Genomic DNA, 13413 nt, shown 5'->3' on the forward strand with positions numbered 1-13413 from the left:
GAACATTTTTGTTGAAAAGGAACAAATAAAGCAATGAATGAGTTTACATGCTAAGATTTTTTTCTTCCTCTAAACCTTAAAGGAATAAATAGAACATCTGAGGTTAGAGGAAATGGTGAGAACAAAGTTCAGGCAGTGAGGATTTTCATTAGAACCAACAAGTATAGTGGTTTCGCCAGAGAAAAGCTTTAGTGTAGAGAAACAATGGGACAGAAGCCTTAAGGGAACATTACATCACAAAAGCATCTGGGCTCCTGGCTAGAGACATAACTAGGAAATAATGAGACAAAGGAAGAGATGATGGAGATGTTTCAGAATGATTCCAAACACAGCAGAGTGTGCGGATGTTACACCTAAGGGAAAATCTTTGCAGTTCTGGGCTAGGCAGAGATTTCTTAGCTAGAACACAAAAATCACAAACCGTAAAATAATTGATAAGTTGGACTTTATCAAAATTAAAAATAGTTGTTCTTCCAAAGGTACCCCTAAGAAAATGAAAAGGCAAAGTCACCAATTAGAAAAAATATTTACAACATATATATATGACTAGGGACTTGTATCTACAACATATAAAGAATTCTCACAATTCAATATGAAGAAGACAGAAACCCAATTTAAAAAAATGGGCAAAAGATTTCAGAAGACAGGATTTCACAAAGGAAGATATATGAGTGGCCAATAAGCACATGAAAAGATGCTCAATATCATCAGTCTTCAGGGAAATGCAAATTAAAACTCCAATGAGATTTCACTAAACAGCCATTAGAATGACTAAAATTAATAAAATTGATAGAATCAAGGACTGAGGGTGTTATAGCAATAGTACGCTCATATACAGTTGGTGGGAATATAAAATGGTACCTCCACTTTGGAAAACCATTTGGCAGTTCCTTAAAAAGTTAAGCAAAAAGTTAAGTCACCTACAATATGACCATTCCAAGAGAAATAAAAACCTATATCTATACAAAGACTTATACTCAAATCTTTAAAGCAAGTTTATTCATACTAGCCCAAAGCTGGAAATGGCCCAATGTTTATCAACAGTTGAATGGGTAAGCAAATTACAGTATATATCCATACAATGGAATAATACTCAACAATAAATGAAACAAACTATTGATACACAGAACAATGGGGGTAAAACTCAAAATTATGACCGTGAGTAAAAGAAGCCAAACACAAAAAAATACCAACCAAACAAAATGATAAAAAATGCCAACAAATCTATGGTGACAAAAAAAAAAAAAAGTGATCAGGCCCAAGGATGGTGGGAGGATAGATGGTAAGCAACACCAAGTCTTTAAGGGGAGATGGAAATGTTCTGCATCTTTTTTTTTTTTTTTAAAGGGAATGCTTTGTGAATTTGTGTGTCATTCTTACAGAGAGTCCATGCTAATCTTCTCTGTACTGTTCCAATTTTAGTACATGTGCTGCCAAAGTGAGCACAGAATGTTCTGCATCTAATCTTTTTGGTTTCACAGGGTGTATACAATGATCAAAACTCTTGGCATTATACACTTAAAGTGGATACAGTTTATTGAACATAAATTATACCTCAATAAAGATAATAAAAATACTATCCTCATGAAGCTATCAAACGCATGGCACAAGAACGGGGTCTTCTAAAAGGAACATTCAGAGAACAAGATGGAGCTTCTGACATTAAAAATATAATAGGAACAATAAAAAATACTAATAGTTGAACTTCAGGAAATATCCCATAAAATAGAACAAAATAAGTGATGGACAGTAAGACAGAAAAGGTAAGAAAATGAGACACTAAATCTGACAACTCATCTCATCTTGGTTTCCACCTGAGGTTCTTTGATTATTCATCAGTTTGGGCATTTTTCTTATCTCTTTTAGCCATTGGTTTTGTCCTTGTTTCTGCTGTTGGTTTCCTTTTGCCCATCTTTCTAGTGGAGTGAATGCTTTCCCTTGGATTCTCGGGAACAGAATGAGTTTCTAATCATTTTTGAATGGTAACTTTTTTTTTTTTTTTAAGATTTATTTATTTAGAGAGAAAGAGAGCATGAGCAGGAGTGGCAGAGGGAGAGGGAGAGAATTTCAAGCAGACCCTGTGCTGAGCATGGAGCCCGACACAGGGCTCAATCCACCACCTGGAGATTACGACCTGAACTGGAACCAAGAGTGGGTCGCTTAACCGACTGCAACACTCAGGCGCCCTTGAAGGGTAACTTTTGACAGAGATGAATTCAGGCGGGAGGAAGACAGGAAGTGTATGCACAAGGAGGACCATGGCTGCCATCTTGCTCAGAAGCACTCCCGGAACCACCAGGATCAACACCAAGCAGCAGCCTCGGGGTAGGGGGCTAATGCGGGGAGTCAGCACCCACCTCGACAAAGGCAAACTTCTCCTCACTGGTGTAATTGTAGCGCGTGGCTCTCTCATACTCCTCCGCCGTGCCAGGGCAGTCCTTGTTGCAGAACTTGTCAGTGGGGTGAACCAGCTTCCAGGAGTACTGGGGAGAGAGGAAGAACCCAAATGTCCATCAGTGGATGAAGGGAAAAACCAAACGTGGTATGTCCATGTAGGGGAGTATGACTCAGTCATAAAAGGGAATGAAGTTCTGATTCATGCTCTAACATGGATCATGGTTCTTGAAGGCATGAAGTGAAAGAGGCCGGACACAAATAACCACATAGTATATAATTCTACTTGTGGGAAACATCCAGAAGAGGGAGATCTTTAGAGACAGAAGACAGATTACTTAGGGTTGTGGGGGTCGGGAATGGGGGTTGATTGCACAGGGTTTCTTTTGGAACTGATAAAAAGATTCTAAATTTAACTGTGGTTTTTAGAATAAAAAGATTCTAAAGTTAACTGTGGTTAACAATTCTGCGAATATACTAAAGACCAATGAATCTACATTTTCAGTGAGTGAGTGGTACAGTGTGCGAATTATATCTCAGTAAGGCTGTTAAAAGAAGAGTGCTGGGGAGAGGCAGAGGCAGACAAGAGTCCGTGTGCACAGAGGTCAGGCTGGAGGGGTCCGGGGAGGGGCAGGCCCTCTGCCTTCAGGACACCTACCACCTCCATGACGTGGGCGCTCCACTTGGATAAAAGCTGCAGGCCCCGCAGGGCCAGGTCAAAGAGCTCGCGGTATTCCTCGTCTGACTTCTGGCTGTCCAGCCCGGAGCCTGTCACCACCTGGGGAACATGGGCCGTCACCCTCACCATGTATGCGCCTGGCACTTTTAGACATTATTTCACTGATTCCCCCAAGAACAATACAAGGCGGGTGCTATTATTATATCCCCTGGATAGATAAACTGAGGCTCAGACAAGTTCTTTGCTGAAGGCCACGTGGCTTGTAAACGGCTGAGGGTTCCAACTCAGGTGGTGTGATGCCATAGCCCCACTCACAGCTACCCTGTTATACTGCAGGGCAGCGGCTTTCAAATTTTTTAAACTGCAAATTACAGTAGGAAGCGCACACCACCGAGTGACTCAGGAACACATACCTGCATAGAGATCTTAAATATATATATATGAACCAACACTTTTCATGAAGCAACTTTACTCTTAACACATGAGAATTCCTCGGATTGTCTGTTCTGTCATACACAATGCGAATCATAAGTCACTAAATTAATTTCACAGCTCATTAATTAGATATGACACAACAACTGAAAAGTGCTGGACAAACATCTCTTTCAATGTATATTATTCGATAAGGCAGTATGGATGTATGCATGTGCATATAGATATATGTGCATACGTGTACGTCTGTGCATATGTATATACGTGTGCATGTATACGTACATGTATGTGCATATGCGCATATACGTGTATGCAGTGCGCACATATACACATATGTGCACACATGTACGTCCATGCATGTGTATATACGCATGCATGTATACGTACATGTATGTGCATGTGCACATATACACGTGTGCACACACATATACGTATATGTGCATACATGTATGTAGGTACATACATGTATCTACATATAGAGTCAGTCCTCATTATTTGTGGGTTCTGTATTTGTGAATTTGTCTACTCCCTGAAATTTATTTGCAATCTCCAAGTCAATGCTTGCAGTCCCTTTACTGGTCATTTGCAGGTATGTGCAGAATGGTGAAAAATCTGTCATGTCCCAGCTGAGGGTGAACATGGGGAATCTCTGCCTTCTTGTTTCAGCAATCATGCTGTATACGTGTCCTTTCATGGTTTATTTAATGCCACATTTTCCATATTCTTGTACTTTTTACTGGTGATTTCACTATTTAAAATGGCCCCAAGTGTAGTGCTAGAGTTCTGTGTAGTGATCCTAACTGCAAGAAGGCTATGATGTGCCTTAGAGGAAAAGCACGTGTTTTATATAAGCTTTGTCTGGACATCAAGTTATAGTGCTGTTGCATGTGAGTTAATGTCTACGAATAAACAATATCTATTACATATGGTGTCTTTAAATAGAAACACACAGAAAACAAGGTTATACATTGATCAGCCTATGAAAATGTTGTGACCAGAAGTTCACAGGAACTTAACTCTGTACTTCTTCGAGGAGCAGTGGTTCAGTATTTGCTGATCCAGTGTTCATGCCCACTTTACAGAATATAATTACTGCAAGTAATGAGAATTGTTTGTGGATACACATGTGTAAAATGTACAACTTAAAAAACAACTTGAGGCCAGATTCACTCTTAGATCCCACCAAAACTTGACAAGAATGAAGGAGACCCCGGCTCTGAAATTACTCCCATAGCTTTAGTTCAGATGATTGCCACATATGGTTAAGAAGGCTAAAGGTTGGGGCTTGACCTTGGTCCATGTCTTCCAGGAGCCCTCATAAGAACATGGGCCACCTGTCTAATGATCACACCGTGTGTACTTGTCTGACTGTCCTCATTTCAAATATGCTGCCCTTTGATCAAAGACATTTTCAGAGTTTGGGTTTGGAAAGCATGTGCACTATGGCTGCCAGCCACATGGTGGAACCAGTGAGCAAACGTGGGATAGTGCAGAGTCATCCAGGTTCAAATCAAGTGGGGGGGACCTGTGTTTATCAAACCAACATATACATTTACTAGAAGAGTATATATGGGAAGAGTCCAGGAGGATATATAAACCCAAATATTAATCACAATTGGTTCTGGTTGGTAGAATTTTACATGATTAATGTCCCTCCTTTGCATATTTGTATTTTTTCTGAGGTTTGTGCATTGACTATATTTCCATATTTAAAAAAAAGAAGAAAAATGTAACGTCAGTAAAAATGTAATTGGTGGGATTATAAGAGATTTTATGGCCTTCTCTGTCCCTAACTGCATTTTCTGATGTGTCACAATGATAATTTATTATTGTGTAGTTTTAAAATACTCAGATAGTGCTTTGAGCATAAGTGTTCAGAACTGTTTCTTTTGCCGTCCAGGGTGGAAATGGCTGGGATCGTATGCAGATGAACCAATACTGGGTCACTGTAATCTGCTGGGCAGGATGCATTTTCCATGCATCCTACTGTTTAATCCTCTCAATGAACCTTTCCAGATACTATTACCCTCATTTTACAGATGAGGAAACTGAGGCACAGACATTGTGAGTAACTTGTGAAGGTCAGTAGCTGAACCAGAATTAAATCCAGTTCTGTCTGGCTCTAAAATCCATGCTCTCGGCCCCCCGGCCCTCTTGCCTCCGATGTGTATTGCCTCCCTGCTGCTCTCCATCATCCCTGGGATCATTTCCTTCCTGGCTGGTCATTGCCCCTTTGTACCCTGAGCCCCCACAGGCCTCCATCCCAGCAGCCAGAGTGAGCTTACCTCACTGTTGCTGTAGCGAGCGAGTTCGGAGATGAAGCGGATGTGGTCGTCCCGGATCTGAACCATCTGCTCGCAGATGTTGTACTGGGGGCTGATGCTGCTCTGGGTACATGTCCACCTGGGCAGAAAATCACAGGGTTGGAGCAGGTCCTGGCCTGACGTGCCTCAGTGGGATAGGCTCCTTCCACTCACTAGCTGCTCCTGGTGCTCAGCCAAAGATGGCCGGCTCCCCTAGGTGGACCCAACAAGTGACCCAGTCACCAGCAAGAAAGCCTGCCACAGGCTGAGTGGAATAATCCTCCTCCTCTAAGACTCAATCACAGGCTTTTCCAGGTAACCTGTGCCCGCGGTACTTACCAGTTATATGAGTGAGGAGCTTCTCTAGGGCTACAGAGCTGGAAACCGAGCAAAGAAAAGGCAAGGTGGGCGACCTCCCCAAATCTGCCTACTGACTGTCAGCACTGACATCCTGAGGGTGAAGCTGGCTTTGGTGGGGCCGTTAGGGTGGGACTGGGGAAACTCACAGGGATCCTGCCTCTTTTTCAACAGTGATCAGGCAACATTAAGGACTCCATGGTGGATGGATAACGTGTGTTCTGAGAGGTATTGTTGAAATGCTGTCCCTCCCACCCTCCCTCTCTCCCCACCCCCTTGTTGTTCCCCTTGCCCTTCCCCTTTCTCCTCAACTCTTTGTAAAGATATCATTGGGAAAACCATCTTAAAATGGAGAGGAAATCAATGAATGAAAGTCTTCACTCTCCTTTCCCAAGAGAAAAAAGATAGCTCCCTTTACCCCCATTCTGTCATCTGGTGCTGGGTGACTCAGGAGACAGACTAAGCATGGGCACCAAACAAGGCGGATAAACATTTTGGGAAAAATTTAGTATCTCGGGGCGCCTGGGTGGCTCAGTCGTTAAGCGTCTGCCTTCGGCTCAGGTCATGATCACAGGGTCCTGGGATCGAGCCCCGCAGCAGGCTCCCTGCTCAGCGGGAAGCCTGCTTCTCCCTCTCCCATTCCCCCCTGCTTGTGTTCCCTCTCTTGCTGTGTCTCTCTCTGTCAAATAAATAAGTAAAATCTTTAAAAAAAAAATTAATGTCTCAAAAGGATCTCCCTGAAGTGGTTCTCTTTTTTTTTTTTTTTTTTAAAGATTTTATTTATTTATTTGAGAGAGAGAGAATGAGAGACAGAGAGCACGAGAGGGAAGGGGATCAGAGGGAGAAGCAGACCCACCGCTGAGCGGGGAGCCCGATGTGGGACTCGATCCCGGGACTCCAGGATCATGACCTGAGCTGAAGGCAGTCGCTTAACCAACTGAGCCACCCAGGCGCCCCTGAAGTGGTTCTCTTAAGAATACTTGGACTGGTGATAGACTTACTCATGCTTATACTTTGGCATGACTTTTATTTTGGCTTACTTGTACATGGATGGGGACACTACACTCAAACCTCTGACACCCTGCTGTGGCCACATCACCACTCCCACCCAACTTCAGGTGGTCAAGAATGCATGCAGGAAACGAGTTCAGCCTTCTCGGCTCCATGCTCTTCCTAGAAAACCTCCTCATACACTAGCAGCCAGCAGGTTATGAAGAGACTAAACCAGCTTCCTCGGTGAGACTCCCTCGCAGGGGCTCAAGGCTGGTGGGGTTCAAGGACACTCCGTTTACCTATTTTTTAGGTGCTAACCCTCACTTCTGACTAAAGGACAGTCAGCCCCTCTCTGTAGGGAAAGATCATATTCACTCAGCTTTGGGAAAGATGCAGACAGAAGGAACCTTACTAACAACCCCAGAGATCAACAGAATGGCTGGCCCAGGCTGGAGCTGGGTGTCACCCACCTGCCACGGAGTCACTGATGCCCCAGGTCCTAGCACAGATTACCTGGAACGGTGGCTTATAAAGCAATCTAAGGCGAGGCTATCGACTCACTTCACAGGTGGAACCGTCCAAACCATATACTCAATGACATACTTACTGCATGGACACAAATCTGAGGAGAGAATCGAGGTGCTGAAGAATGCCTTCTTGCTCCACCCGACCACTGAGGGCCAGCCAGTCCTCCCCCTTCTCGAGGGAAGGAGGGCTCCTGCTGTCCCACTGTGGGCAGCACAGGTCAGCGCCAGGACTGAGAAGGGGCGTGGCTGTGCTCTGAGCACTTTTGAACCCTGGCGGCAAAGGGCAGATACAAAAGGGCTCAGAGCACCCTCCGCTGTTCCCTTCCGGCTGGCTGGGTGCCAGTGTTGCGATGGAATCCACCTGCCCAGGGCTCTGGGGAGGGAGGAGGGGCTGAAGTGGCCCCTCAGCCCCCTGCCCGGGCTGGGCGTCCTCGCGGGAGCCGAGAGACATTATGGCAGGCACTCACTTGGACTTGTTCTCTTCATAGTGAGCACTGGTCTTAATGTATCTGGCCAGCTCTATCTGCATGTCGCCGAAAAGGGGCACCACTTGCAGCTGCTGCAAAGGAAGCAAACACAAGGTGTGAGATGCTGAGGGAGGAGCTGGAAGGCTGCCTTCCACTGGGGAAAGCAGGCCTTTGTGTACCTCTGGGCCAACCCCTAGGTTCTGCTGCTGATCATGCCACTGGGTCACCTTGGAACCAAAGAGAGTCCCAGACAGTATATAGGTCCTCCCCTGCCGCCAGCCAACCCATGTTCCAGCAACCGAGCCCAAAGGGGCAAAGTGATTTGTCCAGGGTAACACTGCAGGCAGAATGGATGAAGGATGAGGGCCAGACGGCCTGCCTCCCAGGGCAGGTTCTTTCTGCTCTAATTTCCCTGGGATTTGTGGATCCTTGCAGCTGTGAACTCTGGACTAGGAGTGGATACGTGGATGCCGCTGTCTGGGTGTGGCCTTCCTGGGCAACTCTACAATGTGAAGCAATTGAAACCCTAAAACCAAACACTAAAGGGCAGACAAGTCCCAAGTGAAGACCAGGACAAATGGAGAGGAGGCTGGGGTGGACTGCTGGCTTCTAGGCAGTAGGCACCATGTCAAGCACTTCAAAACCAGAAGATTCTTAGGACAGTGGTGGGTACATGTCATTCTGCATTTGTCAGAACACACAGAATGTACAACGCCAAGAGTGATCCTTAATGTAAGCTATGGACTTTGGGTGATAATGATGTGTCGGTGGAGGTTTGCTGATTGTAGAGAACACATCCCTTTGGTGGGAGATTTTGATAATGGGGGAGGCTGTGCATGGTGAGGGGGCGCAGGGGATAAATGGGAAAACTGCCCTTTCTGTTCAATTTTGCTGTGAAGTTTAACTGCTCTAAAAAATAGGCTATTAAACAAAAAACAGTATCTCAATCCATATAAATACTTCGTGAGGTCAGTACTATTATCATCCCCATTTCACAGATGAAAAAACTGAGGTTTAGATAGCTCAAGTGATTTTCACACAAAGTCAAGCCAGCTAGAAATCAAGGAGCCAGGACTATAATCCAGGGCTCTGACTCACGTATGTCCTTCCTACTGAATCCTCATGGGAACCCTAGCAAGTAGGTAGATACCCTTAGCATTCACATTTTTCAGGCTGGGGAACTCCATTTCAGAAAGGTTTAGTGATTTTCCCCAGAGTTATCCAGCTATCAAGTGGCAGAGCCAGACTAAAACTCAGGACCGACTATGGCAGAGTTGTATTTCTCAACTGCACCCCGATCTCACTCATGCTGACTGAGGGCAGAGGTGGATTTTGCAAGGTCTCCTGAGATGAGCCCTGTTTTCATTTAGGGCAGCTCCAGAGCAGAGTGAAAGTTCTGGCCTTGAAAAGATGCAAAGCCACAGGATGTCTTTTGGTGATTTATTTCCCCCTTAACCTGGAAAAGTCAGTGGGATCTAGGCCCAGCCCGGTGTCCCCCATGCCACACTTTTGAGGGGTTCTACTTTTAATGGTAAGCCTGGTGTTTCCATGTCTGACCTCTGAGGCTCCACTCCACGCCTGGAGTGCCCAATGCTCATATAAACCGACACCATGGAATTCAATTCCAAAGCAAGAAATCCCTTCATGAAAACCTCAAAGGCTTCATTTAACCCCAAGGTTTTATTTTTTAAAATTTGGGGCCAGAAGATCAAATGTCTGAGGCACTGCAAAGGTCTGGGTGAATAATGGACTGTGATGAGGCCTTGTGCCCAGAGGCAGGGGTGAGGCGAGGGAGCCCCCCGTGGACCAGGAGAGGCTGTGACTTTGCAAATTGTCATCAATTTAAAATCCAGTCTTTAATCCTCCTGCTTCTGTGAGCTCTGATTTATATGGAAAATTAAAGCGGCGGTGTTTTCTGGGATTCATCTCTTTCTTTGGATAGTGAGGGATTTCAGGAAAGAGAAAAGGCAACATGCAGAAAAACTGTAAGGCCTCTCACAGCCGAATCCTGAGACTCGGGAGCACGTTTGACTTTAATGCGACAGACTTCAATAGTGTAGCACCTTCTACAGAGGGCGGCTGGAGGCCCTGTCATTCTATCTTCCTCCTCTTCTTGGGGTCTTTAGAGCTGCAGTTCCATCAACAAGCCGATTTCTTCCCTTTCCCCAGAGAGAGCACCCTGCGGCCCAGCCCCACCCTCAGGTACTGACCTTAAAGAACTTATCAATTTTGCTGAGGTTGATTCTCTTCTTGGCATCCAGTTTGTAAATGTTACTGACATTTCCATCCATCAGGTAGAGACCAAAACCCATTACCTAGAACGAGAAGCAGAGCACAGAAGCCCATCATGACCATTGGAAAAGCTTTAAAAACAAAACAAAACAAAAAATTAAAAAAGGAGGTCTGTGCACACACACATGCACATCCTGTAGGAACACCTTCTCTTTCAAAACCCATGTGTCTTCAGTTGAAGAAGGGAGACATAAATCTAATTTCAACTAAAAATCTGCTTTCTCTATAGAACTCAGACCACCCTGTAGTAGGTTATTATGGTGGCTGCTTGCTGAGTCCTTACTATGGGCTGGAGTCTGTGCGTAGGGCATTCCCCGGTATTTTCTTCAATTCTCACAACAATCTTATGAGTCAAGTTTACACAATGATCTTATTGCACAGACAAGGAATTAGAGACACAGAGAGGTTAGCCAGCCTGCTAAGGTCACATAGCTAATAGGTTGCAAGGCAGATCTGACCACAACATCTACACATTTAGATGCTTCCTGCGAGAAAGGGCTGAGCGCTGCTTGTTGCTGCATCCCCGGGGTCTAGCACATCACAGGGACTTGGGAATACCAGCTCAGTGTTGAATGAACATGAAACTATTCACTTCTTTTCCCAAGGAAGCTAAAACAACGTACGGATTCCCAAGGAGCCACTGGTGACTTCATTCAGAACACATTTTTGCCTGACAATGCCCTATAAGCAGGTCACCAGGCTGACTCTTGATATGCTGGTCCATTTAATAGCTTCTCGAATGCTGACATGTTTTCCTCCTTTTGTCAAATGCACAGCAAGGCTGATGGGGGCCTGAACAATGAGGCTGAAAGCAGCTTCCCCAGGCTCACAGCTGCTGTGACTGTGGGGAAGTCACACCTGACACGTAAGGGCCTGGACTAGAGGACCACGAAGGTCACATTCCCCTTAGTCCCATTCCGTCCCAGTGCTCTGCAGGGTGTGCGCCAGACTCTCCCACCAAAGGTGAGAGGTGCCCCTGGTGGCATCTGAGTTCACGGACACAAACTTGCAGAACGGGGGAAGAGCCAGCGTTGAGACCTGGAGCCCGGGCTGGAAGAGGGGGAGAGCTCAGGGCTGGGAAGCAGAGGTGAGGAGGGCTCAAAAGCCAGTGAGGGAAAACCTGCTGGCAGCGTCTCGGAGTGCTTGGTGGGTGAGAGTGGCATGGAGGAGAGGAGGAAAAACAAAACTACCAGGAGAACATCGAAAGGGGAGGTTCTGGAGAACAAAGACTCAAAAGGGGCTATGCAGCGTGTCAGAAGAACACACAGAAGGCTGCTCATCTCAGCACTACCACCGTCAAGAGAAATCAGGAACAACCCAAGCAGCCAGAGGCAGAGGAATGGCCAAAGAAATGCAAGGGCATCCGTACCTTAGTGGCTGCATAACATCCGCGCTACATTTAATGAAATGGGATAAAAATTACACACACACATACTTTATGCATATTGTGTATGCTGAAAGCACGTAAGTGTAGAAAAATTACAAGGAAATACATCAAAATGCTAGAAGTGCTACCTCTGGAGGGAAAGATGGTGAGAGAGAAAAACTGTGCTTTTCTATATATTCCTGATTTTCTACAATAAATATTACTTGATAATTTAGAAATGGAACTTGCAAATTGCTGGAACAAATGTGACTATTTTGGCAAAATACAGCAAAAGCTTGAAGACTTTGCTTTCCCTTTGAGTCAGCAATTTCTCCCCTAGGATGTTTGACTTGGCAAGAGCGTGGACACAGAAGTTGTGCTGTAAGAATGCTCAGTGCAGTTTAGCAAACCAATATCCAATGACAGAGGATTTGTTTAATAACAAAGTCCACGTGCAGCGAGCTCCTCAGCAGCCATTAAAAACTACATTGCAGAAATACCCCGAACAGCATCTGGAAAGGTGTCGCTGACATATTAAAGGGAAACAAAAGAGGATCACAAAGAATTATGTCCAGTGAGATCCGCATCAGTGTTTAAATAAGAAAAAGTAAGCGTTTCTCCTTTTTTAAAATGGTTTTCAATAAGAAGGAGGTGGAGGGGGCACCTGGGTGGCTCAGTTGGTTAAGCGACTGCCTTCGGCTCAGGTCATGATCCTGGAGTCCCTGGATCGAGTCCCGCATGGGGCTCCCTGCTCGGCGGGGGGTCTGCTTCTCCCTCTGACCCTCCCCCCTCTCATGTGCTTGCTCTCTCTCATTCTTTCTCTCTCAAATAAATAAATAAAATCTTTAAAAAAAAAAAAAAAAAAAAAAGAAGGAGGTGGAGGGCAAGCCCAGGCGCTGGGGCGTGGGACTGCAGCTGTACCTTGAGCAGCATGTGCTTCTCGCTGGGGGTCAGATACATCTTGTTCTCGTAGTAGTCCACACAGATGTTGACGATGTCTGACAGCAGCTCCTCATAGCCTGGGATCACCTCCAGCTGCTGGTGGAGACACTGAAGAGCAGGGCCCGCCCCCCGTTAGCCCCTCTCCTGCCCGACCCCCACCCCCACCCCAGAAGGCCCACAGCTGGTTGGCAGTGACAGGGCACAGCCCCCCGACCATCCCGGGTGGACGGAGCCTGCATCTCCTCCTCAAAGTCCCCACGGTGGTGGGTAGGAGCTCCTGTGCACCCCCCATGGCAGGGAAGCCACCCCCCCCCCCCCCCCAGAGCCCTCCCTTTTATTTCTCGGCAATTCTGATAGTTAGAAAGTACTTTCTTGGGCTGAGCTGAAAAGCAGTTCAGCTTTACAGCAACAGGTCTGTCGCAATCTAGGCTTGGTTTTGAGGGCGTAGCCTTAGCCATGACATCTCAGATGATGACAGAAAGACCCAGCCCGGGAGAGGAGAGCGGGACCAGCAGGCATGCCCCTCCTGCAGGACAGAGTGGTACAGGAGCATTTCCCATTGGAGAAGAGTCCAAGGTCTCCACCTCAGGCCCTTTCTCTCCAAAGGGACAACCTGGGCCCCTGTGGGGGATGCTGTGGGAGACACGGCTAGTGCTCTCCA

At 46.0% G+C, this 13413-nt stretch overlaps 1 protein-coding gene and 1 non-coding gene across 2 annotated transcripts in view; both read right to left on the reverse strand.

Annotated features, from left to right (window-relative positions):
* CYFIP2 (cytoplasmic FMR1 interacting protein 2) overlaps window positions 1-13413 on the reverse strand; it is a 129060-nt gene that overhangs the window by 79328 nt on the left and 36319 nt on the right. The window contains exons 8-13 of the mRNA XM_064596609.1: window positions 12732-12860; window positions 10363-10467; window positions 8153-8244; window positions 5791-5908; window positions 3053-3172; window positions 2358-2483 (exon numbers count right to left, since the gene is read on the reverse strand). Coding sequence (XP_064452679.1) covers window positions 2358-2483; window positions 3053-3172; window positions 5791-5908; window positions 8153-8244; window positions 10363-10467; window positions 12732-12860 — 690 coding nt within the window. The remainder of the gene's footprint in view (window positions 1-2357; window positions 2484-3052; window positions 3173-5790; window positions 5909-8152; window positions 8245-10362; window positions 10468-12731; window positions 12861-13413) is intronic.
* On the reverse strand, window positions 1340-1446 carry LOC123836510 (U6 spliceosomal RNA). The gene has a single exon (XR_006788974.1). It is a non-coding gene; the product is annotated as a U6 spliceosomal RNA (small nuclear RNA).

Source organism: Mirounga angustirostris, unplaced genomic scaffold, assembly GCF_029215605.1.
Source record: "Mirounga angustirostris isolate CCGP_5_RB_7025 unplaced genomic scaffold, mMirAng1.0.hap1 SCAF_7, whole genome shotgun sequence".
Taxonomy (NCBI): domain Eukaryota; kingdom Metazoa; phylum Chordata; class Mammalia; order Carnivora; family Phocidae; genus Mirounga; species Mirounga angustirostris.